This window comes from Chinchilla lanigera, unplaced genomic scaffold, assembly GCF_000276665.1.
Source record: "Chinchilla lanigera isolate Chin_1 unplaced genomic scaffold, ChiLan1.0 scaffold00021, whole genome shotgun sequence".
Classification (NCBI taxonomy): Eukaryota; Metazoa; Chordata; class Mammalia; order Rodentia; family Chinchillidae; genus Chinchilla; species Chinchilla lanigera.
The window spans coordinates 24,843,526-24,869,813 of NW_004955422.1; the positions used below are offsets into that span (position 1 = coordinate 24,843,526).

General features: G+C 51.9%; 1 protein-coding gene across 2 annotated transcripts in view; it reads left to right on the forward strand.

The window, feature by feature from the left end:
• Window positions 1-21,902, forward strand: part of Soga1 (suppressor of glucose, autophagy associated 1) — a gene marked incomplete at its 5' end in the record, with an annotated part of 62,312 nt that extends 40,410 nt beyond the window's left edge. The window contains 11 exon segments of one of the 2 annotated variants that reach the window (XM_005384729.2): window positions 891-1,031; window positions 1,763-1,882; window positions 5,152-5,277; window positions 6,283-6,513; window positions 8,927-9,031; window positions 9,831-9,998; window positions 11,515-11,766; window positions 13,113-13,184; window positions 14,154-14,224; window positions 15,429-16,782; window positions 19,136-21,902. In XM_005384729.2, coding sequence (XP_005384786.1) covers window positions 891-1,031; window positions 1,763-1,882; window positions 5,152-5,277; window positions 6,283-6,513; window positions 8,927-9,031; window positions 9,831-9,998; window positions 11,515-11,766; window positions 13,113-13,184; window positions 14,154-14,224; window positions 15,429-16,782; window positions 19,136-19,288 — 2,793 coding nt within the window. In that variant the 3' untranslated portion in view covers window positions 19,289-21,902. 2 annotated transcript variants of the gene reach the window in all.
• Between the last annotated feature and the right edge of the window lie 4,386 nt (window positions 21,903-26,288).

The following is a 26,288-nucleotide window of genomic DNA, read 5'->3' on the forward strand; positions in this document are numbered from 1 at the left end:
TTTTCACTTCTTATACTTACTGTTACTAAACAATGTATTTTTCTCATGCAATTTATTCATATGTTCATTTGCTGTGATGATCCACGTATAACATACACATTTTCTGTGCTTGGTGCTGAAGGTGTCCCAACAAACAAAACCAAATAGGATTTCTGCTCTTAAGGCCTTTATTGTCTAATGGGGAAGAGTTAATCAAAATGTCACGCCAGTAAATGTGAAATTACAAACTGAGAAGAGGGATCTGAAGGAAAGATAAATGGTTTTCTGAACAAGGAACATGAGCTAGACCCTGGGGCAGCTCAGATCAGAGGGGAAAGGAATGTGGTGTGCCCAGGGATGTGAGCGAAGAGGAGGGAGGCTGGACTGCAGAACCCTGGGGTTTTGATCTGCATGTGAGAGCAACTGCAGGGATCTATCCGCCTCTGTGCAGGGAGATTCAGCTCGCTTTTCCTGACAACTACACAGTGGCGCTGTGCCAAACTAACTGATGCCTTGTAGAGCTGGCTTGATCTTGCTTTTTTAAGCAGTCTGCCCCATGTTGAGTGTTCCTCTTGGTTCTTCTTAAAGTAGGAATAAGGTAGGAACATACACGTGATAGGATGGTTGGCTGTTTCAGAGCGTTCATGCACAAGGCAGACACTGACAAAAGTAGTATTTTACTCACCACTTACCTGTTCATTCGTCTTTTCAACAAACACTGAGCGGCAGCACTGGTCCTTAGCAGGGCTGGGTCCAGTCTGCCGAGGTTAATCCACCTGGGGCCGCCTTCCCATGGGTGGTCAAAGCCTCTTAGGGAGCCTGAGGGCCTGGGATGAGGGCTGTGTGTATGGTACCTTTGGCGTCTCCTCATGATTTTCTTTGTTTTCTTCTGCCTGTGCCTCTGGGTGTAGCCACCTGACTTCAGGGACCTGCCAGATTGGGAGCCCAGAATCCGAGAGGCCTTCCGCCCTGGTGACTTGGACTCTAAGGCTGACTCTAGTTGGAGCTTCAGGCCTTACCGAGCTGAAGACAATGATTCCTATGCCTCTGAGGTGGGTCTAACTAGCCGAGCAAGAGGTTAGGTGGGAAGGGAGTGGCTGGGGCGGAGTGATCTATGGAGGGTGAGTTTTTAAGTTTTAAGCAAAAAAGGAAATAAGGAAGATTGGGCCATTCTTATGGCCTAATCAAAGAAGCTCATCTTAAGAAATTGATTTTTTTCTGTTAACTTCCATTGGAAATTTAATAATTTATGTCATTTAATGAAGTTACTAATTTGTGTGCCAGGGAGTCAGTCTATAGTTAGGCTGTTTGGATTCCAGTTGTGGATCCACCCTACACCGGCTGTCAGAGCTCAGGTAAGTTGCTTCACCTCTGAGTTTTCAGCTTTCCAACCTATAAAACGAAAACCCCTCAGTGTGGTTGGAAAAGTTGAGTACATGAGAAGTCTTACTTAAGGTCGAGTCCATGGTAAGGATGAGGATGACCTATCGCTTGGACCTGGCGGGCCTGAGGCAGGTCTCTGTTCTGCCGGCCAGTGTGGCTGTGTGACCGAGGACACATCCTACCCTCTGGCCACAGCTCTCTCCTTTGTCACATGGGAGGATGAGAATTGCTGCCGTAGGGTTCTCTGATCCTTAGGGTATTTGAGGTGAATCTAAGCCTCTCCCAAGCCTACTCGGAAGCCTTTCAGCAGTTCATAAAGAATCTGGAGCAGGAAAAGGGTCGTGTGGACTGGGATGGTTATCCCTAAGACTCCCCAGCCTTAGCATCCCTTTCTTGTAAGCATCCGTGGGAAGGTGACTTTGATGTCCTGGGATGGCCTGCCTGCTCCTGTGCAGAAGTTCCTGTGAAGCTGAAGGATCAGTCCTCTCAGCGAGGTGCCCTGAGCTTCAAAGTAGTCTTGGTAAATAGGGGGAAATAAGAAGCTGGGGGTGGGTGTCGTTCAGTGATAGAACATGTGCTTATCATGTGCAAGCTAAGTTCAGTCTACACAAACCCCACAAAAGTGGCTAAGGATGTAGCTCAGTGGTAGAGCACTTGCATAGCATGCATGATTCCCTGGGCTAAATCCCCAGCATAGAAAAAAAAAAGGAGCTGTTTAGTTCTTATTCTCTAAGAAAAGGAAATGCACCTATTTCTATAGGCATACTTACAGAGAAAATTAATTTCCTGCATGCAGTTAACTATTGTTTTATTTGGCTGTTCTTTATGGAGCAGTTATAATTGTGAAGAAGTGAGCTGAACACTGAGTTCAAGGAGGATACCAGAGAGAACACAGTACCTAACTCCACAAAGGTTTTCTGTTTTGTTACGTTTTTTCTATTTTTTTGTGATGCTAGGGATACCCTAGCCTTATCTGTCTGTCTGTCTGTCTGTCTCTATTTATCTATCCAATTTTTTCCTCCCTCATTTCCTCTATGTATCTAAATTCTTTTTTTTTTTCCTTTTTGAGACAGGATCTCACTATGCAGTTCAGGCTCACCTTGAACTCATTCATGTAGCCCGGGCAGGTCTCAAACTTGCAACGATCCCCCTGCCTCAACCTCCCAAGTGCTGGGATTACAGACATGCAGCACCACGCCCAACCTGTGTATTTAAATTTTGAGACAGGGTCTCGCTAACTCACTACGTTGCCCAGGCTGAGCTCAAACTTGGGATCCTTTTGCTTCATACTCCCAAAGTGGTGGGATTACAGTCATGTGCCGGCTCTGTTTGGTTCTTTATGCAGTCCTGGCAGTTGCACCCAGGGCCTCATGCATGCTGCGTAAGTGTGCTACCGCTGAGCTATACCCCCAGCCTGCTGCAGTCATTTTTAATATAAAACAGGTACATGAGACATACCTCAAATCAATATGTCTTCCATAGCCAAATTATCACATTACTGGCCACATAGGTCATGTTTATTTTTTTTTACAGAGAGACATCTGCCATGACTGGGAAGGTTTTATATGAGTTGGAACTGACATTTCTTTTTTTGTTTTTTTTTCCGGTACTGGGAATTGAACTCACAACCTTGCACTTGCCAGGCAGGCGCTGTGCCGCTGAGCTAAATCCCCAGCCCTGACATTTCTTTTTTTTATTCCTTGTTTAATGTGGCAACATAAACATTTGCCTCTGTTATCAGAAATCCTTGATAAATTTTATTTTATTTTAGTTTATATATATTTTTTGAGACAGGGTCTCACTATATAGTTCAGGCTAGCTTTGAATCACTGTGTAGCCCAGGCTGGCTTTGAACTTGTGTCAGTTCTCCTGCCTCAGCCTCCTGAGTGCAGGGATTACAGGCATGTGCCACCATGCCCAGCCCAAATTTTAAATTTTTTTGAGACAGGGTCTTACTGTGTTGCTCAGGCTGGTCCCCAGCTCACTGGCTCAAGCAGTTCTCCCACCTTAGCCTCCAGAGTAGCTGGGACTACCAGTGTACACCACCACACTCACCTGACATTTTTTATTGAAGCGTAACATACATGGAGAAAAGTGTGTATGGGCTGGAGCATAACTCAATGGTAGAACTCTCGCCTAGCACACACAAGGCCCTGAGTGTGATCCCCAATACCACCAAAAAGGGGGAAAGGGTCATCTTATAAATCAAATTTTCACAAACTGAACTCTCTAATGTAATACCCAGATCAATAAACAGTGTGTGACCCACCCCTGGAATTCCCTATTATGTTCCCTTCTATTCACTATCTGGACTCCTAAAAGAATAGATTGGTTCTGACAGGTGCAGTAGCACATCCTGTAATCTCAGCTACTCAAAAGATGAGGCAGGAGGATCACAAGTTTGAGACCAACTTGAGCAACTTAGCAAGACCCCATCTCAAAGAAAAAGGAAAAAAAAAAAAAAAGCCACGGTTGTAGCTCGTGGCTAGAGTGCTGCCTTGTGTGCTCAAGACTTTGGGTTCAAATCCCCAGTTTAGGGGAAAGAAAAGGTTAGTTTTTGCCTGTTTAGCTACAAATACTTTTAAACACCAATTCCTGTAGAAAATGTGAAATTTTTTTTATCTTTTTCTGAAGATCTTAACGCATAGTCATTGTAAACAACAAATAACTCTAACAAAATCCCCAAGCAGGACTGCATCCAGGTATAAAGGAGAAAGTCAATACCATGCAATCATCATGTAGTTAACTACTGTTTACACTCAGAGTATGTGTTTTCCTGTCTTTTGTAACATAGTAATGTAGTTACTATAAAGGGCAGTACCATTAAGGTTAAGTATACAGTTGAATGGATTTTTATGTTATATATAGATCCATTAAATATATTTTAGTCTCTGTGATTTATTACTGAAATTTTTAAATTTTTGTAATTATACACTGTGAGACAGCTGGGTAGGGTGCCATGTGTCTATAGTTGCAGCACTTTGGAGGCTGAGACAGGAGGATTGCTTGAGCCCAGCAGTCTGAGGCCAGCCTGGACCACATAATGAGACCCTATCTCATTGAATAATAAAAACTTCCTGGGTGTGGTAGTGCATACCTCTAATCCTACCACTCTGGGATTCTAAGACAGGAGAATCACTTGTGATTCTTACCCAAGCTTGTGAACCCAGCTTGGGTAACTTAGTGACTTTGCAAGACCCTGTCTCAGAATAAAAAAGGGCTGGGAATGTAGCTCAGTGCAAAGGCCCCAGTACCATCAAAAACAAAACAAAACAAAACAAAACCAAAGAACACCAAAAAAACAGTAATTCACACGTGGTGGCAGAGGCCTATAATCCCAGCATTCGGGAGGCTGAGGCCGGAGGATCACCATGAGTTTGAGGCCAACCTGGCATATATAAGTATGTTCAAGGCCAACCTATACTACATAGTGAGATCTTGCCTCAAAAACAAAAAACAAACACCAAAAAAAAAAAAAACCAAACCAGTGAGACAATGAACATCTTTGTGAATCAGACTTACTGTAATTTTCACAGTGTTATTTTGTTCAAATGAATATCAAAGAAATTACCAACTTCAGAGCATAACAGTAGATAGACTTGGTGTGCACTGTTTGGTTTGTCTTGACAACCCACTGAGTAGGGACAGCTGTTGCACCTTAGCTGTACTCGAGGGGCACTGGGCCCAGCTTACTGTTGGCCCCCCTCCCACTTTCATGCTTTGACTGCAGCCTGTATCCTCTTTGTCCTCTCTCCTTCCTCCTGTGCTGTGCCCCCATCCCCACCCTAGATCAAGGAGCTGCAGCTGGTACTGGCCGAGGCCCATGACAGCCTCCGGGGCTTGCAGGAGCAGCTCTCCCAGGAGCGGCAGCTACGGAAGGAGGAGGCTGACAGCTTCAACCAGAAAATGGTCCAGGTGGGGGATGCACCTACTTCAGCTTCTCCGCTAACTGAAGGCAAAGGGGCTGGGGCTGTAGCTCTGTGGTAGAGTCTTGCCTAGCATGCGCAAGGCCCTGGGTTCCAGCCCCAGCACTGCAAAAACAATCAAAAACAAACACAACTTGAAGGCAGGACCCTCAGACCCATTGGGCCTCAGAAGGTGAGAATGTTAGGGGAAACCACGTCTTGTAAGCCCAGTGCCCTGGAGGGGGTTACCGTGTTGTGATTTTGCTATGCTAGACTGGAATCTTAGACTTGTCATTGGTTATCAGTGTGACCTTAGGCCAGTCCTATTTTCTCTTAGGACCTCAGTTTCCCACCTTGATGGTACTTCCATCAAGTCTTCCCGATAATAAAGATGGTAGTCCTATAATAGCATTTATTGAGCCCTCACTGTATGCCAGGTCCATGTAACACACTTTCTGTACCTTATGTCCTTGGATTTCCATGCCCTGCCCTGTGAGGTGTCCCCGTTTTACAGGTGGAAAAACAGGCCCAGGGAACTGAAGTGCTTTGCTCACAGACACATCTAGGGTGAAGTGGCGCCGGGATTCTCTTATCCCAGATATAGCACGGCTTCCTAGGATATTGCATATTCATTCATGCACTTGACCCTAGCGTCCCTGCACGTGGGTTACCTGTCCCTGCCCTCACCGCTCGCCCTCCAGTTCCTCCTTCAGTGTGAGGTTTTGTGTGAAACATCCGGCAGCCAGAGGTGCTCAGGGTCTGATTATGTGATTTATTTAGTCAAACGGAGCTGATTCAGATCCCAGCTTTTCCACGGATTTGGATTGGGGCCGCTGTTGCTTTTTGAGTTAGTCTTCCCTGGGTGGAATGAGCTGCTTGTGGTGGGATCCTTGTGAGGGATCCCCAAAGGGTGCCCTCACATTTCTTCTCTGCCCTTGACCTCTTCCCTTACACTGGGAGTGGGTGGGAATGGTGGGAGCCTTGAATGGCCTTTCTCAAACCGGCATCCTTGCAGCTGAAGGAGGACCAGCAGAGGGCACTGCTGAGGCGAGAGTTTGAGCTGCAGAGTCTGAGCCTGCAGCGGAGGCTGGAGCAGAAGTTCTGGAGCCAGGAGAAGAACATTCTGGTCCAGGAGTCCCAGCAGTTCAAGCACAACTTCCTGCTGCTCTTCATGAAGCTCAGGTGGTTCCTGAAGCGCTGGCGGCAGGGCAAGGTTTTGCCCAACGAGGGGGATGACTTCCTGGAGGTATGGCTGGGCCTGGGCCTGGGCCTGGCCAGGTGGGTGGGAAGACAGGGAAGATGGACGAGTGGGACAGAACACTTCACATTAACGTCGGCCGCTTGTGGGGAGTATTAGTGTGCGTGAGCATGGGATGATCCTCAGACCCCAGGGGCCAGTTCAGTCCTCAGTGGGAACCCTGTTGTCTTTCTGAACCCTAAATCCTGGAATCCTAAATTTTTACTTCCAAACCCTCCTGGGGGCTGGGGGTGTGCAGTTCAGACTGGCCTTGAGCTCACTTTGTAGCCCAGGCTCATCTCGAACTCACAACAATCCTCCTGCCTCAGCCTCCTGAGTGCTGGGATTACAGGTGTGTACCACTACACCTGGCCTGTTGGACCCTTCTTTTTTTTTTTTTTTTTTTTTTTTGGTTTTTCTCTGGTACCGGGAACCGAACTCACGACCTTGCGCTTGCCAGGCAGGCGCTTTTTGCCGCTGAGCTAGATCCCCAGCCCCTGGACCCTTCTTAATGGGTTTCTAGGACACCATATTCTTTGTTTTCCTTCTGCCTCAGGGGTTCCTTCTTATCTCACCTCCTTTTTTATTTTTTCTTTGGTGGTGCTGAGGATGAAACCCGGGGCCTTGTGCATGCTAAGTACATGCTTTACCCCTGAGTCCCAGCCCCAGCTCCCTGACCTCATCTCTTAAGATCAGAGTCTCCAGCCGGGTGTCGTGGTACACACCTATAATTCTAGCACTCTGGAGGCTGAGGCAGGAAGATCACCAGAAGGTTGAGGCCAACCTATGCTATATAGTGAGTTTAAGGCCAGCCTGAACTACATAGCCAGACTCTGTCTCAAAAAACAAACAAAAAAGATGGAAGTCTCCAAGGCTCAGCCCTCAACTGCATCTTTCTGCCACCTCTCTGACTCCCTTGCAGGCTTTCCTGGACACTGGGTTGTAAGAGCCCTGGTGTCTCCCCTGACCCCTGTGTTTTCATCATCTATGTGGCAGATCCACTCGGCGTCTGACTGGCTCTCACCCTCATGCTTCTCTTTCCTTCACCCCTCCGCTGCTCCGTCGCAGATCCTGCCAGCTCTCCCGCTAGCACCTGAGCTGTCCCCGCTGCTCCCTGACAGGGCCACCCGCGTTTCTTTGTGGTCACTGCCATCACCCCAGCTGGTCTCCACCCTCTGCTCTTATACCCCTCACCAAGCATCTTGTGCTCCTGAGGTGCCAGGAGCAGCCGTGCCACTCACAGAGCTGTGCGGTGTGGGCCATGTTGCTCCTCTTGAATGTGTCCCAGCACAGAGCAACCTTGTGAAATAGACTCAGCTTGGTGTCACTCCATTGTGTTCAGTCCCTCCCTGGCCCCCTCTCTCGGGGGCCCCGGGCTTCCTTGCTAGTCCTCAGACAGGCGTGCTGTATCTCAGGGTCTTTGCATTTGTGGAGCCCTCCCCCCGGCTTTCCCTGTCTCCAGCTGTTCCCCCGGCTCATCCACAGACCTCCTTCAGGACTTCGCCAAGGGTCGCCTTCTCTGTACAGCCTTCTTTGGCCGCATGCAGCACATCCTCGCTCCTTCGCTGGCTCCTTTTGTCCGTGGCGCCTGTCACTATGTGACCTTCTATTTATTGAACAACAGTTCACATCTTTTACCTGTTTACCTCTGTGTTTTTCTGCTACTGGAGTGGAAGGGGAGCAGGCTTTTTGTCTGTCTTGTTCACTGTTGGATTCCCAGGGCCTGCACTTGGTAGATGTTCGGTAATTGGCCGTTGAAAGAACAGGTGATGAATGAACACCTGGTCCAGAGGTGCCTTCCTTCTGCTTCATTCCCACCCTGAACACTTGTGCTAGTCTCTAGGTAGGCCTGGACTCCTGCCCAGCATCTGTCAGCGATGTGTCCTCCATTGCTGTCATCACAGCAGCAGGGCTGTGGCTCTTTTAGCCCAACCATGTGCTTCCCTTGCCTCAGCTTGGCATTGTGGTTATTTCTGAGTGACTCTGAGGGGTGCTCATGGACCTTGGGAGGTCAGAAAGCCTTGCTTTTCCACCTGGATGGTTCCCAAGGTTCCAGATTAAGGTCTGAGAAGTCAGCTGGGTGTGGTGGCACATGTCTTTTATCCCAGCATTCAGGAGGCTGAGGCAGGAAGATTGCTGTAAGTTCAAGGACAGCCTGGGCTACACAGTGAGTTCAAGGGTAGCATAAACTACACAGAGACCCTGCTCAAAAAAACTTAGGGAAAAAAAAAAAGATTTGGGAAGTAGGTGCCAGGCAAGGTACTTTTGTCCATCCTGAGCCATCACCCCCACTCCTCCTTCCTGCCTCGCTGTGCAGCCTCTCCGCTATCTGGACTGCCAGCCAGTGTCCCCGTTCCCCAAAGGCTGGAGCCCCGGGTGTGGCCTTCTCTCACCCCTTGCTGAGCGTGACTTCTAAACGTAGGTAAACAGCATGAAGGAGCTGTACCTGCTGATGGAGGAAGAGGAGCTGAACGCCCAGCACTCGGACAACAAGGCTTGCACAGGAGACAGCTGGACTCAAAACACAGTGCGTCCTCAGCCCCTCCCCAGTCCTGTCCACTCAGTAGTCACCTCCGCCTCTGACCCCAGCCCTGCACTGGGCCCTGGCGCTACAGAATGGCGTTGCCTGGTCTCTGGCTCCCCATTACCTAGGACTGTGGAACACACAAGTTATCCCAGGGCAGTGACATAGTGGACTGTAAGGTCACAGGCAAGAAAGCAGTTATTTCTATTTGGCATACAGGGAACAGTCTCACAGAGAAGGGGTTGTAGGTAGTGGGTATTAAAGGACGAATAGGAACTTGCCTAAAAGAATGAAGACCATTCTGGACCTTCTTGCAGAGGTGTGGCAAGGTATTCTGGGCTTGGCTGTGGCTTGGAGTATACATGGTAGGCGTAAAGATATCAAGATAGGGTTCATGAAGAGGGCCCTTTATGGTCTGGGATCAAGTCACAGGTCAGAGATCAATGGGGTCAGATTTCTAGGGCTACGCACAGAGAGGGGTACGGATGGGAAAAGAGGTCAAGAGCCCGGGAGGGAAGTCCGGCCTCGTTGGGGCGCTCTGCAGTGGGTCAAAGGCAGGTCCTGACTGAGGGGAAAACGCACACCCTGGAGGCTGCCGAGCCTGGGGACAGTGAGACTCTTCAGCTCTTTAGACAGAGTGACCGCAGGAGTTTGTAAGAAGCAGGCAGGGCCGGGAGGGCTAGTCCTCCCTGCTTCATGGTGACAGGACCTAAAGAGGGACTTGCTCTAGCCTCACCGAGTCCTGGGCAAGTTCTCTGAGCCGAGCGACCAGAGCTCCTGACCAGCCTTGCTCTGTCTGTAGCCCAATGAGTACGTTAAGACGCTGGCCGACATGAAGGTGACGCTGAAGGAGCTGTGCCGGCTGCTGCGGGAGGAGCACCGGGGACTGACCGAGCTGCAGCAACAGTTTGCGAAGGCCAAGGCCACGTGGGAGACGGAGCGGGCGGAGCTCAAGAGCCATACCACCCAGGTGAGCCCCGCTGCCCCAGGCAGGGACATCTGCTTACTCTCAGCCAGGTGTTCAGCTCTCAGATCTGGGAGCTGGCTGCCCAGCCAGCGCTTCTAGAGGGATAGGCCCCCCTCGTTTCACCTTGTGGTCCAGAGAGGGCAGGAAACTTGCCTAGAACCACACAGCAAGGGTCCCAGAGTACAGACCAGGAGTGAGGGGCCAGGCGAGGAGGATGGAGGATTGACAGGCGGGTCTGCTGCACTGTGGGCTCATGGGTGAGGCCAGACTGCCTCTGCATCTGTCTGCATCTGCGCATGTCCTGTACACACTTCCTGGACTCCCATTCCCTGCTGTCCTCTCTGCTCCCTCCTCTCCTCATAGGGATCCCCAGCCCCCCGATTCCTTGCTCTGGTTTGCTCCCCCGACTCAAACTGAGAGTCTCACCTTCCAATAGCCCAGCCTCACCAAAGGCGCCTTAATCAGGATCCAGAGAGCTTAGTGCCTGCTGTGTGCCTGGGAGCAAGTTGCTGCCACTCGGGTCTGACACATGAGAAGGGGGCCCACTCAGGAGGCACTGACTCCATAGGTCTGCAGGGCCGGGCTCCCGCTAGCTCCGGGCTGCCCCTGGCACAGATGCTTTCCCAGGTGTCGCTGGGCACTAGGAGGTGGGCACTCTGATGATCTCTGCAGGACAGATGACAAAACAGGCCCAGGGGAGTTAAGTTTCTGTCCACTGTCACCCAGTGGCACAACTGCTGTGCTCCCTGAGCCTCCGTCCTGCCTGGCTCCCAAAACACCTTCCTCTTGGTGCGCACAGGCACCTGGCTTCTTCCTGGGTCCCCTGCCCCCCACCTAAGCCTCCCTGCAGATCTCGTAGCACCTGCCCACCTGTGCATCCCGAGGTCCCTACTCCTAATGCTCCCCGAACCCCACCATCCCAGGGGTCCTAGCCCTCTGCCAGCCAGGTGGGGTTAACATCCCCCACCATGTGCCCCAGCGCTGGGGGAGACCTTGGCTCTTGACTTTTCTTGATCTGGGGCCAGGAAAGCTGTCAGGCCATGCTGGAGTGGTTCCCACACACATGCACTGTGACTGCGTGTGTACGCGTGTGAATGCGTCTGTCCCTTCCCACCCAGGGCCTGTGGGGGACAAGGTGGGGTCCCTTCCTAGGAAGGGAGATAAAACATGTTCCCCCATTAACCAAAATCTGTACTGCTGGTAAGAATTGATAAATATCAGGAGAAGCAATAACTAGGAACAGCTGAATGTTACAGCTCTGTGAATGGGACACATAACCCCTTGGGACTCTCCCTCTGGAAAACCGGAGGAGGTAGTTCTGTGGCCGAGTTTCCATGGGGACCCTGAGGATATGCCTGGGAGCCTGCACTGTGGAGCTTGGCTTGAAGCGGCAGCTCCTCGGTCCTTACTGGATGCTGTGAGCAGAAAGGGCACTGAAGGCTTCTGGGAGCCCAGGATGGGGAGAGGGCGGGGTGAGGCGGCCTGCTGGTGGCAGCTGCCCGGCTGCTTCCCTCTGCAGATGGAGCTGAAGGCCGGGAAGGGGGCTGGAGAGCGGACAGGGCCTGACTGGAAGGCGGCCCTGCAGAGGGAGCGCGAGGAGCAGCAGCACCTCCTGGCTGAGTCCTACAGCGCAGTCATGGAGCTGACACGGCAGCTGCAGATCAGTGAGCGCAACTGGAGCCAGGAAAAGCTGCAGCTGGTGGAGCGGCTGCAGGGGGAGAAGCAGCAAGCAGAGCAGCAGGTGAAGGAGCTGCAGAACCGCCTAAGCCAGGTGAGGCTGGCTCCCGCCTACAAGGGGGAGTCACTATAGGAAAAGTCTTGGGCTTGCGTCTCTTCAGGTATTGCTTCAACAAGGTCTGGGGTAGAATCTGTTTCAGGTACAGCTGGATCCAGGCACTCAGAGATTACTGTAAGAACTAGGTCTTTCTCTCTGGCTCAGTCTCAGGCCTGCTTTCCTCTCTGTTAGCTTTACTCCTAAGCAAACTGTACCCAAATATGGCCACTGTGGTTTCATGCTCATGTCATACATCTTAGCAGATACAATGAAAAGAGTTTCTCTTCCACAAGGTTCTGATTGCATGGTCATAGGTCATGTGCCCACCCCCGAAGCCTCCCCAAAAGAGGGAGGGGCCAAGAGTGAGTCCCATTGGAAAATTGGAGTCGCGATCCAAACGGGGTTGGGAGTATGAAAAGTAATCACTGACGGGACCCAGCTGCCACCTACCACACTGCTACGCTGTACGCTTTGACTTCCTCTTTTCTTCTAGGGTTTTTTTGTTGTTGGTTTTTTTTTTTTTTTTTTTTTTTTTTGGTAGCACTGGAAATATGAGCCCAGTACACAGATGCGGACAAGTACATACCTTGGGACAGCTACACTGTTGGTACTGTCCCTGATGCTCACTCAGCTGCCCAGTCTTGGGCAAGTTTCCTCCCTTCGCTCAGTCTTGGCCCTCTCATCTGTGAAATGACAGCAAAGGGAAGAGGGAGGACTCAGAGGCGCCTCTGTGTTCAGTGGGAAGGAATGCCAGGGGCCACTAGTGATGGCCCCCCGCTGATGAGCAGCAGAGTCCTTGGATCTTTGGTTTTTTTTTCCTGTGGTCCTGGAGATTGAGCCCAAGGCCTTCCCACTAAACTATATCTTTGGTCCCCTTTTTTTACTTTTTATTTTGAATATGGGTTTTTGCTAGATTATTGCTCAGGCTGGACTTGAACTTGCAATTCTCCTGCCTCAGCCTCCCAGAGTGCTGGGATTACAGGTGTGAGCCACTGTGCCTGGCTTCCTTGGGGTTTATATTTGCCACCATGATGTGGAATAGGTGCTGCTTAGCTGATCCGTCTGTTCTCAGAACTGTGACGTGGGTTAATGCAGCACTGGCAGGCGGTCCTGCGTTAGATTGCGTACACCTCTAAGGACTCCTGCAAGTACTTGCTTGTGCTATCATTTTACAGTTCCACCTCGTGGATGGCTCAGAGCTGCTACTACTGAGAAGCTGGCTCCTAATCCGTGACATGCAGCCTCTGGCTGCAGAGTAGAGCGTGGGGCATAGCTGTGCTCAATTCGAGCTCCTGCTCACCAGCTGGGCCCACCACTGACTCACCCTTTTTGCCCTTGTTCAGCTGCAGAAGGCTGCTGACCCCTGGGTCCTGAAGCACTCAGACCTGGAGAAGCAGGACAACAGCTGGAAAGAGGTGAGGGTGTCGCTGCCACCCATGTCCTCTGGGCTTCCGTCTATACTGTACATTTAGTTCTGTTTATGGGGACATGCCAGAGGATGCTAACCCTGTCTCACAGGGATCCTTGTGGCCCTTGTCCCTGGCGTCTCTACCCCAGGGCTGCATGGTGTGTGACTTGGGAAGGGTCCTCTGCCAGGACCATCCTTCCATTCCTGGGAGAAACCTCTACCTCTGTTGGTGTCACTTGTGGCTCTGTGGAAAGCAAGGCCTCTAACTGGCTCTGTGCTCCTGGGTATGTTACTCCCCATCTCTGGGCCCCAGTTGCCTCACTGATAAATGGGAATCAAATTTTCCATCCTGGCCTCGCCCAGGGTGTGGAGATCAGTAAGGTCACATTAATGACATCTGCGCATAAGCTCAAGTGCATTGTCTCTATAGCAACATGCTGAGTAACCAGATGGAAGCTTTGTGTGGCCCATTTGGTCCTATGACAATCTGAGGAAGTGGTGTGTCACCCCAGGATGGGAAAGCAAACAGCAGACACGTACTGTGGGGAGCTGAGGGTTTTCTTCGTGCTCAGGAGTCCTGATAATGCAGGTTACAGGGGCTGTGCCTCTAGAGCCAGCATGGAACAAGCCCAGAGCAGTAGCTGCATGGTCACTGCTGTCACCACCAACTAAACAGCTGGCCATGGGGTGCTTTGCTGCTGCCACCACATTTGGAATAAGTTTTACATGGTCATGCTTCCCTTGGGGGTCACACTTGGAACTTCAGCTGCCCCACCCTGAATCTCATTCCGAGGGTGGCAGAGTTAGACACAGTGCAGCCAGAAGCTGACCGATAGGCATTCAAGATCACTGGTGAAATTATTCAGCCGTCCAGATGGGGGACACAGGCATGGAGGGCCAGGCCTAGCTCCTGCACTCGCCTCCTGTCAAATTCCTTCAGTGGCCGGAGCTGACCCTTCCTACCTCTCTTCAACAGACGAGAACCGAGAAGATCCATGACAAGGAGGCTGCTTCTGAAGCTGAGCTTGGGGGAACCGGCTTAAAGAGGTGCTGGCATCCCCTTCCCTGCCCTGCCCACTGCCCTGCCTGCAGCCCAGCCCACCTGGCTTGCATCTTCCCCTTTTCAAAATTGGGAGAGCAGCGGGGTGTGATTTCTGTGAAACCCAAGTCACTCAGGAGCAGGAAAGTGTGGGGGAAATCGGGGTTCTAGGCAGGATTCCAGTGTGCAGTTTGATGTTTGTTTTAGGTTCTGGGCATGGGAAACTGGGCCCCCATGTGCCCAGTGACACACTGTTTGGCTCCTCCTGGATTCTTTCTTCTGTCTGGAGTTAGGAGAGTTGCAGTGGGCGGCACACTGGGATTATTAGGCAGCATCCATTGGACACAGCCGCATGAGGGAGAGGCAAGGGGACCCCTGAGACAAAACCATATCTCAGTGATAGAAAACCTGTTAAAGGAGGGAGACAGAACCCCCTAGAAGCCTCACAGAACAGCCCAGAAGCAAGGGGCCCCAGCGTGGGAGAATGGGTGCTGCAGCCAGAGGGCCAGGTTTGATTTCCCCTATTGGATGGGCTAATAGGAGCTGCCCCCTCCAGCTGTCAGAGTGGTCAGGCATCTGCAAAGGACTTGCACATGCAGGCAAGCAGCGCCCTGTGTGTGCTGGCGATTTACTGGCATGTAAGTTTGAGTTCCCCCTGGAACAAGCTCTGAGACAAGGATTTACATGCAAATACTTTATTTGGGAGAGTATTCCAGGAAATGTCTAAAATGAGACAGGGAAGGAAGAGCACCTGGTCAGAGGAGTTTCTACCAGGTTATTCTGTGAGCAGCTGACACCCAGTCTCGCTGAGGAACTCTGGAGCCGGGGAAGAACACGCAGTTCTGAGTTACCCACTGAGGAGCCTGGGGGAACTGGCTTACAGCGCTGGGAGGCTGGGGTGCCTGCTCACCGTGTACTGTGCATGGTTTGTTGAGGGCTGTGTTTGGGGGAATTAACTCTGCTCTTTCTAGCTCCCTCTGTCTAGACACCAAGTATGTGTCTATAGCCAGAGAAAAAGGCCCAGGTAGAGGATAGCAGGTGCTCAGAGCATGCAGGTGGAGGTGAGAGAGGATGGGGAGCCACCCACAGTGTCTTCCAGAGGGGTGCAAGGCAGCCCTGGTCCTGGCCTGCACCCGCCAAGAAAGGAGAACACATGCTTGCTCCGCACGTTAGTTTCCACTGATGCCACTTTTCCTCTTCCGCTCTGCTCAGGACCAAATCTGTCTCCTCCATGTCTGAGTTTGAAAGTTTGCTCGACTGCTCCCCCTACCTTGCTGGCGGAGATGCCCGAGGCAAGAAGCTTCCGAGCAGCCCTGCCTTTACCTTTGTGAATCCCGAGCCCGTGGATCCAGAGAAAGAAGCCAAGGAAAAGCCTGGGCTCTCCTCACGGGACTGCAACCGCTTGGGCACTCTGGCCTGTCAGGACCCTGCCGGGAGGCAGATGCAGCGCAGCTACACGGCCCCAGACAAGACAGGCATCCGGGTCTACTACAGCCCTCCAGTGGCCCGGCGCCTGGGTGTGCCTGTGGTCCATGACAAGGAGGGCAAGATCCTCATTGAGCCTGGCTTCCTCTTCACCACAGCCAAGCCCAAAGAGTCAGCCGAGGCTGATGGGCTGGCTGACAGCTCCTATGGCCACTGGCTGTGCAACTTCTCCCGGCAGCGCCTGGATGGGGGTTCCGGGGGCAGCGCCACGGCGCCTGGATCTGCCTTCCCCGCTGCCCTGCATGACTTTGAAATGTCGGGCAACATGAGTGACGACATGAAGGAGATCACCAACTGTGTGCGGCAGGCCATGCGCTCTGGCTCCCTGGAGAGGAAAGTGAAAAAGAGCACGTCCAGCCAGACAGTGGGCCTGGCCAGCGTGGGCACGCAGACCATCCGCACGGTCAGCGTGGGCCTGCAGACTGACCCACCACGCAGCAGCCTCCATGGCAAGAGCTGGTCCCCCCGCAGTTCCTCACTGGTGTCTGTGCGCAGCAAGCAGATCTCCTCCTCCCTGGACAAGGTCCACTCACGCATCGAGCGGCCGTGCTGCTCACCTAAGTATGGCTCACCTAAGCTCCAAAGGCGGTCTGTGTCCAAGCTGGACAGCACCAAGGACCGCAGCCTGTGGAACCTGCACCAGGGCAAACAGAACGGCTCAGCCTGGGCCCGCTCCACCACTACTCGGGACAGTCCCGTGCTGCGGAACATCAACGACGGGCTGTCCAGCCTCTTCAGCGTGGTGGAGCACTCAGGGAGCACAGAGTCTGTCTGGAAACTGGGCATGTCCGAGGCCCGCACCAAGCCTGAGCCTCCCAAATACGGCCTCGTGCAGGAGTTCTTCCGTAATGTGTGTGGCCGGGCACCAAGCCCCACCTCGGCAGCAGGGGAGGAGAACTCCAAGAAGCCAGAACCCTTCTCCCCAGCCAGCTACCATCAGCCGGAGGGCGTGGCCAGGATCCTGAACAAGAAAGCAGCCAAGGCAGGCAGTGTCGAGGAGGCCAAGGCCACCATGCTCCTTCAGGTGGGGAAGGACGGTGTCCCACGGGATGGAGACGGAGCCTCAGTCCTTCCCAACGAGGTGGGTGGGTGGCGTTTGCCCTTTTTCCTGGGAGAAGGGATTAGCTTATAAAGTCCAAGGTCTTTTGGTTTTTAAACTTGAAGCATGTGATCCCATGTCTCAAAAAGTTCTTATGATGGTCAGGGGTGGGGATGGAAAGCCCCAGCTGGGAACAACACATACCTGGTGATCACATGATCTGAATGCCGAGAGACCAGTGACCGTGGCTTAACTGGCTGCTTTGTCGCCACATAGCAGTGGCCTCCGGGGGAGGGGTGTGCCCGCTGCCCTTACCCCCATGGTGTGCTGAGTGGCTTGTTGGGCCTGTGAGAGCCAGGTTGCCACTTCTATGTTAGTAGTATTGCCTTGGTACCTGAGATTGTCTCAGAGGCAGGACTGATGCTATATAAACTGTCAGAGGCTGCAAATCAGGGTTCCTGCCATTACTCCTAGAAATTGCTTCCCCTCCCCTTTCCTCCTGTCCCATTCCCACCCCTTCTCATGGTACAGGGGATTAAACTCAGCCTCCTGCATGCTAGGCAAACACTGTGCCACTGAGCTACACTCCCAGCCTTTTTTATTTCTTTTTTGAGACAAGGTCACACTCAGTCGCCCAGACTGGATTCAAACTTGGAATCCTCCTCCCTCAGCCTTCTGAGTAGCTGAGATTACAAGTGTGGGTCATCATACCTAGCTGAAAACTGGTCATTAAACATTAACCCACTTGCCACATCCCCCGTCCTATCTACATTTCTAAGCCAGAACGGTGGCACAAGCCTGTAATTGCAGCATTCTGGGAGTCTAAAGCAGGAGGATTGCAGATCTGAACTCAGCCTAGGTGATTTAGTGAGACCCTATCACAAAATAAATTATAAAAAGGGGGCTAGGGATATAGTTCAGAGCAGAAGCCCTGGATTGAATTTCCAGTACCATTAAAAAAAAAATTAAGACTCTCCACCTAAGTGCTCACATTCTCTCTAGACTCTTCTGTTGCACACCCCTACTCCTGATACCAATTCTGATAAATTTGAGATTATTTGAATGTTAGTAAAAGAATGCATGTAAGTTAGAAATGCAGAAGGGTGAGGTAAACATCTCTGAAGGATGATAGAGTCCTATGGGACCTAAGAACAGGGACCTGAAGGCCTTAGCAGCTTCTCTATCTGCTCTCTTCCCTCATAAACTTCATTTTCTCTTAGGTCTTCTTCCTCCTCTCTGTTTTTCTGTTGCATTTGCATAAGGACTATTTGGGCTGTTATCCCGCTGGTTTTGTAACATTTCCATCTAAAGCACCTAAGAGGCACCGATTCAAATCCCTCCATCCCAGTTTCACATTTCTGAGAGAAAGAAACTGACTGGTCTGCCTTGGGTCAGATGTACTCCTTGGTCCAGTCAGCTGGCCAAGGCTAGTGCTGTATGGTCTACAGAGCGTTCACAGAGATGTGAGGAGGCTGTGTGTGGGATGGGCCGTGCTGACCCAAAAGGTCTCCTTCCCTATTATTGTATGTTTAGGTGGGTTCTCATTTCTCTATTACAAATAGTATAGTGGTAGACATCTTGCTGTACAGTTTCACACATTTCAGATTATTTCCTTAGGTTTTGAGCTGCAGATGTGGGATTATACGGTAAAGTAGTATAAATTTTTTTTTTTTTTTTAGTCTTTTTTGAGACAGGGTCTCACTATACAGTTCAGGCTGGCCTTGAGCTCACCTTGTAGCCCAAGCTGGTCTCGAACTCGCAACGATCCTCCTGCCCCAGCCTCCCAAGTGCTGGGATTACAGGCGTGCGCCACCGTGCCGGGCAGTAATACAAATTTTTAAAAGGTATTTGGTAAATGTTGCAAATTGTCTTTTATTTGTTTATTTTTTTAATTTATTTTTTTTTTCCAGTACTGGGAATGGAGCTCAGGACCTCACACCTGCCAGGCAGGCGCTGTGCCACTGAGCTAAATCCCCAGACCCGCAAATTGTCTTTTAAAGAATGTGTCTGAGCTAGGGTGTAGCTCAGTGGTAGAAAGCTTACATAGCATTTATGAATCCCTGGTTTGAGTCCTAAGCTCTGGGGAAAAAAAACTCCACAAGTGAATTGGGTAAACAAATTACTTGCATTCAGTAGAATGTTATAGAACCATTAAAAAAGAGATCTAAACATAGTTGAAAGAAATGTGTGCGTGCTTTCCACTTGCAAAATGGGCTGTTGGGAATGAGGTCACTTTGGTAAGTGTACATATGAGTCTGTTGAGAATAAGGAAAAACTGGTCTGGAAAGTGTGTCCAAAGCTGGGCGCGCGGGTACTGGCCTGTGGACAGCCTGAGCTATGGGTGGTCCGGTCTGTACCTCGGGGCTCTTCCTGACTTTCTCCTCCTTCTTCCTAGGATGCTGTCTGTGACTGCAGCACACAGTCTCTTGCCTCCTGCTTCTCCCGGACGTCCCGCTCTGCCATCCGCCACTCTCCTTCCAAGTGCAGGCTGCACCCTTCCGAGTCTGGCTGGGGAGGGGAGGAGAGGGCAGCCCCCCCTAGCGAGTGACAGAATACCTGAGCCCCCACCTCAGCCCGCCCAGTCCCCGGATGGCAGGAGGGGACAGCGGAGAGGAGGTGAGGGGCCTTGCCCTCAGCAGCACGGCTCCCTGGAGGGACAGCAGCTGTGCCACTGCCAGCGAAGAGCTTTCATATCAAGGTAAAGCAGGGTCTCACAGAATCGTGCTGACCACTGGGTGGTGGTCTCTGACTTCCCAGGGGAAGACAGTGAGCGGGAGAAAGACCTCAACTGGGCCTTGGAAGCTTCTACAAAGAGTTCATGAGGACTGACCCCCGGGTCCTAAAGGAGACCTTTGTCTGCTTCCACCCTCACCCACCTCTTGGAAGAGCCCAGGAAGGAATACACTTCCAGCCATGCCTGGGGGGAAGGGGCTCACAGAGATGTCCCCTCCTGACTGCACCCCTTCCCTGGAAAGATGTCACAGAGAAGAACAGGCTTTGCTCTTGGACCCAACGTGGTGTTCTTGGCAGAGCAGGGCTGGGCATCACCACCGTAGCCTCCACCACCTCCTTTTCCCATCCCTGCTGCCCCAGGTTGCTGGACTTTAGTGGGTATGAGAGGGCAGTAGTCAGGGCCAAGTATCTACTTGGAATCCTGGAGCCCTGGATCCCCCTGCCTGTACCTGGAGGCAGCCCAAACTGGGAGACAAGATGGGAATGTGCAGGGAATTGCCTCTCTTGCCAAGGTGACCCGGGGGAACCTAACCTTCCCAGGAGACTTGGTGAAGCCAGACATAGGTAGAATCAATCTGAAGCCCTGGTGCATAGATAAAACCCTACCAGCCCATTGCCTTGCTCTCTGGGGCCTCTTTCCCTGGTGTCCTGAAGGGGCACCGCGTCTCCACTGTGTTTACATCCTGCAGCTGGTGGAGGGCGGAGACACTCCCAGTACAAGACTCGCAGTTGGTCAGGTCAGGCCATGAGCTCCGAGAAGTCAGTGTCCCCGGACACAGTAGCAGACTGGGGCACGGAAACACATGTTTTGCCTAGATTGTTTATTTGAATTTTTCGTACTATAAATATTTAAGGTGGTTTACTTTATTTTAATAATTTAATTTACCCGAAAGCCCCTAAGGTAATTTATTGGAGGTGAGACATGTATTCTTGCCACTAGGATAGTGTGGGGCTTCTAACTTGATGGACAGGCATGGGGTCTCCCTATGTGAATGAAGCAGCTCAGCCACCAAGCTCTGGTCTCCTGGCCAGTTGGGGGGCCCCTCCCCTGAGCTGGGGCCTGCAGCTTGTTCTTCTACCCCACTGACCATTCAGCCTCAGCATACTCCTTTCACTCAGTACCTGGTACTTGCCTGGCCCCGGAGGCCCATGTGTAAATGTGCTTGACAGGGTGGCCGGCCGGACTGACATCTGCACTCCCCAAGCATCCTCCATTTCCCTTCTCATTTTCTTCCCTCCTCCGACACCTTCCTCAGTGTGTCAAACACAGATCACCACGGCTCCATCAAGAGCACGGAGATCCCTCCAAGTTCCCCAAGTGAGAACGTGCAGGAAAACAGGATGAACTTCAAGAATGTTGTTTATTGCAGCTTTGCACACAGATGTGAGAGTGTCTACCAGCCCGCCAGCCTTTTCACCAGCCTGTCTCCTTAGCCTTATGGCCTCTCACGGCTCTTCTCCCAGCCCCAGCTCCACTGCCTGCCCGTTCCCACACCCGTGGGAGCCACCGATGCTGTCCGATGGATTGAAGTGTAGCTCATTGCAGTACAGGGAGGAAGCCCTCACGTGCCCTCCCCCTTGGTGCCGATGAACCCATTTTGCTTGCACACATGTCCACCTCCCCTCTGCCAACACACAGATGTGCAGTCCTCCCGGGATGGATAGGCTTGTCTGCAGAATTCCCCACCAGAAAGGCTGCGAGCTAGCAGCATCGTAGTTTGTCCCCAGGATACAGAAGATGGCTTGCACTGCCACCTCCCAGTTCCCGTGCACCCTTTCTGAGGCAGCTGGACCAGCGTCCTTTGCCCTCACTCCCTCTGGCAGCACATCAGGGTCATGTCAGTCCTGCCAGCTGCTCCCTCATACTCTAGTGACTTGTGTGGGCAGAGCAGTGGAGCCGTGGGCCAGTACCCCTCTACGTACGATACTGCCACTGCCACCCAAGAGGTCAGGGGGCCCCTCTACATCTGTCTCCAGGTGAGGGGATTCACACCGGGCCACAAACCACAAGAGGCCTTCTGCCACCTCCCGGAGCTGCAGAAGGCCAGGGGGGCTGCACTCTCAGCCTCGGGGAGAAGTCCCCATGAGACCAAACCCCAAGGCCTCTGGGCCACTCAGCCTTACCACCGTCCTCATCTGAGATTGTCATGCTGTCTTCGTTGTCACAGCATCTGGTCCCAGTGGGTGTTGGAGGGGCCGAGTCTTGGTTTTCGGTGAAGTACCAGTTTCTCCTCCTTGCATGCCACTGTGCCAGGCCACTTGTCACTGTTCCTGTAGAAGGCCCTGCGCGTGGGGCTTGAGGGGGGTTGGAAATGTTATGTGTAAATATTGGTTTGGTTTAATTTTTTAGCATTTTACTTGGTAACTGGTTGTGTTTTCTTTCTGGGGGTGGGAGGGTTGGTTTGTAAAAACTCTCTACTCTTTTGGAATGTGATTTCTAAGTTTGTTTTTTCAGATGCCTTTTACATCTTGGTAACATTCCCAAAGCAGAAACTGCCTGACCCACAGTGTGGCCTCCCCTAGAGCACTGGGGGTCCCAACACGGAATGCTGCCCTTCTTCCCCTTCCTACTCCTCTCTCCCTTCTTATTCTGTACCTTCTGCCTTCTCCTCTAATCTACTTTTTGTCCCATCTCTCTTCAACCAAAGTCCCGAGGAGCCCTGGGGTCCCTGTCCCCTGCAGACTGCCTGGCTTGGGTCCATGGGTTGGCATCAGCCGGTCAGAGAACAAGGAGAACGATTTGCATGATGGGCCCTGTACTAAACGACTTCACATTTTTTATGTGTGACCTCTTCCCAGAGCCAAATGCAACCCTCCTGGGTGCGCTGGTGACTGCATTTGAGATGAAAGTCAACTTCATTGCATCAGCGAGTCTGAGGCCTGGATGCACGGGCATCCGAATCCAGTTTCTGCCCCCTGCCCATTCCCTCCTTTCTCCTGGTCCTTTTGCCAACCAAGGTCCTGTGCTTTATGAACCCAAAACGGGCCCCATCCCTTGGCCTCCCTCGGCCTCCCTGGGGATGTTGTACCAGCTGGCCCTCAGGTCACAAAGCTGAGGGCCCAAAGACTTGACCCTAGCCTCATACCTCGATGCGATACAGTCTGTCCTGCCCACCTTTCATGGATTTATCCCCTGGCTTCTCTTGCCCAAGTAACATCCAGACTTTTCCTCCCTCTCCCCACCCATCCAGGATGCGCCCTCCTCCAGCCTTATCAGCCCCCAAGTTCCCGCTACCTCTTTAATAACAATAATGACAATAATCCCCTGTACCTCCTGCCCCAAGCACTTTACTATTTAGAGTTCTCTTCCCCATCCCCCATCCTTTCCAAGTCTCCCAAGGACAATTCTAGGAAGGAGCCTTGGCAGGACAGGGCTTCATTCGTCCATTCTGTCTCCAGGGCCTCTGCACTGAGCTATATCCCCATGCCTTTTTCATTTTTTATTTTGAGACAGTCTCATTAAGTTGCCCAAGCTGGGCTTGAACTTGTGATCCTCCTGCCTCAGCCTCCCAGAGTGCTGGGATTACAGGTGTGCACCACCACACCTGGCTACACAGTGCTATATCCTTAAAAAGAGTCCTGTGTATCTCAACCAGGTTTGGTTTTGATCTAATTGCCCTGAGGATTTCCAAGAATCATCTGAGGCAATTTACAGTTTTAGTCGTATGTGTGTATAATACAAGAACAGAAAAATGCAAAAAGTAAAAAACAACAAAAAGCAAGGTGATTGTTACTCAGATCTACCTAATTTAATTCCCATAACCATGCAATTAAATTTCACTCTTAACTGAGCAAGATGTTGCACACCTGTAATCCCAACTACTCAGGAGGCTAAGGCATGAGGATCACAAATGTGAGTCCAGCCAGGGCAATTTAGTGAGACCCTGCCTCAAAAAAATAGAAGGGCTGGTGATAGAGCTCAGTGGTAGAGCAACCCTGGGGTCAATCCACAGTATTGAAAAAAACATTTTTTCTTTCCCTCTTGTTTCCTAGCAGCCATGGTAAAAAAGAAAAAGAGGGGCTGGGGATTTAGCTCAGCGGCAAAAGCGCCTGCCTGGCAAGCGCAAGGTCGTGAGTTCGGTTCCTGGTACCGGAGAAAAACCAAAACCAAAAAAAAAAAAAGAAAAAGAAACAATCAGGATTTTATAATTTTCGTCATCCAGTCATGGGAAGTGGAATGCTATAGCTTTTATCCTGTGTTGCGAGCTTTGTGGGGGTAGATACTAAGAATTGAAACCACGGCCTTCACACTGCGTTACATCCCCAACCCTTTTCTATTTTGAGACTGGGTCTTGCTAAGTTACCAGTTTGGCTCAGACTTGTAGTCTTCCTGCCTCAGCCTTCCAGAGTGTCAGGATTACAGGCACATGCCAGCATGCCCGGCTCTGCCTCCTCTCCTGCTTAGCTGGTTCCTGCCTGCAGATGGGCCACCCCATGGCTAGGTTTTCCTCTTCTAGGCCCCAGGCTTATTGTAGCCCCAGCCCCCAGCCCTGCCAGGACACCCTTCCCCCAGCACTGCCCCTCCTGTGGCTTTTCCTACAACTTCAGCAGTTGTAGGAAACTCCTCTCTCCCACGCTCACATTCAGGGAAGTGCCCCGGCTTGTGGCACCCTTCCCTGTGTATTTATGTTGCGTTTCCTCACACCAGAGGAGGCTCTTTCTCAGATGTATCAGGCAGCACAGCCTTGCCAGCCCTTCCCATCGGTTCCCGCCCCCAGCACCTCCCAGGATGGAGGGACATCCCTCAGTCCCACCCTCGAGCTCTACTGTTTCTGTCCATAGCCTCCAAGCAGCAACCCTAGTACCTTCCGCTGGGGAGAGTATGGTGGACATGAACTCTTCCAGCCTCCTCTGCCCTCCCCAGCCCTGCGTGGCCTTCGCTGTAAAGCAGGAGCGGCCTACTTGGGCTCTCTCTTTCTCTCCAGCCATCCATCCCACCCTCTGAGCATCTCTTCCGTCTCCGCTGGGAGACCTCCCAACCCAACAAAACTTGTAGTTTGCAGAGTCCATAGGGGATGGAAAACAATTCTGGGCCCAAATCCCTCCTCAGGCCTCCTCCACCACCTGCCCCGCCCGCTCCATCCTCTCCTTCCAGAGACACACGCACACACGCACACACACACACACACACACACACACACACTTGTCTTCCCCTTGTTGATCCCATGGGCCCTGGTCCCCACCCTTACCGCCCAGCACCAGCTCTCTGTACACCAGATCCCAGTGGAAGGGGCTCTGATTTCGTCTGAACATCCTGGATGGCTAGGCAGTCAGGGACACACTGCCTGTCACACTCCATTCTGAAGCCACCCAAGCCACTCCCACGAAGAGGGACCTCAGCCAGCAGTCCGGCCCTGTTCTTGGCTGACCCTGTCTCTGGCTATCTCAGTTTTAGGGTCCACTGAGGAGTACCAGGATGACCCTCTGGGCCCCAGAGCACCCCTCATATTTTGGGGTCCTACAGCCCCATCCTTTCTCTACTAGGCGTTGGTATCCTGGTTCCTCTCTCAGCTGTGCCACTGATCTCTGTGCCTTAGTTTACTTCTCCGCACAGGGGGGCGCTCACCACAAGACCGTTCCCAGTAGCTTTTTAGATCCTTTGGTGCCTATAAGGCTGGCTGTTGCCAGCATGGCTCTGGCTAGTTGAACCAGGTTGCCGAGGATGAGGATGAAGTGACTTAGGGACACCATTCCAGACCAGTAGTTTTCAGATTGTGTCCCAGCAGCAAAGCAGGGAACCTGAGGGAAGTGCAAATTACCAGTCCCGCCCGAGATGCACTGGATCACAACTTCTGGAGCAGGGCCCAGCTAGCGAGGGTTTGACGGAGCCCTCCAGGTCGCTCTGATGTACACAGCGTTGCCAGCTGGACTCCTCCCCGTGCGGCCTCGGGAGGGGCTGGGGCTGGCCCAGGCTGAGAACAGTGGGAAACACGTCATCTGTACTTCTGAGATTGCAGGCTCCTCCGAAACAAAACCAACCCTCTCGTGTCTCCCCTTCTCAAAGCCAGAGAGCACGCAGTTCTCCTTTTTCTGCCTCTGGTTGGATTCCAGCTCTGTTCACCTCTCCCACTGTCCTGGATTTTCCAGAAGGCTGTGTGGGTGCTGGCAGTAGACAAAGATGGGAGTCCTGGGGAGGCAGGAGACAAAGAAACCTCTTTATCCCCGGGGAACCTCGCCATAGGCCAGGTGGCTTCTCTTGAAATGGAAAGAAACCCAGCTCCACAGGAAGAGAACCCTAAACCTCCTTGTGCTTCCTTTCCTGTTCCTTTCCCTCCTCTTCCTCTTCCTCCCTACCCCAGGGAGAACTTGTAGACAGTGCCAAAAAAACCAACTCCAGCCCCCAGGCCCTGGGGAAGAGAGCCCGAAGCTGCCCCTCCTCATCCGGCCCCCACCCCCGCCAATACTGTGAAGCCCCTTTCCTGCTCAGCCTGCTTTCCTGGTGAGGGTCCTGCAGTCATGGGCCCTGGGGGACCCCCAGGGAAAGGGTCTCAGGAGGGAAGGGACCAAGGGCATCCTTGGGCCAACTGTCCCCCTCTTCCTTACACTGTTTGCTCCTTCTCACTTCTGTCTTCAAAAGGCTCCTTCCTAGGATGGATTGGGTGCTAGGACTATTGCAGTCCAATCCACCAGCTCTCCCTGCCCTGTGTCTTATTTTGACATGAGAATAACTGTACAGTGTAAACTTACAAAGCGTTTTTAATGGTTGTAGATTGGAAATAAAGTATGTCATATGAACAGTTGCCGTGGACTTGGCCTCCTCTCTGATTTCTCTAGCAGATCTGAAACTTGACTCCACCTCACCTGCTGTTACCTGG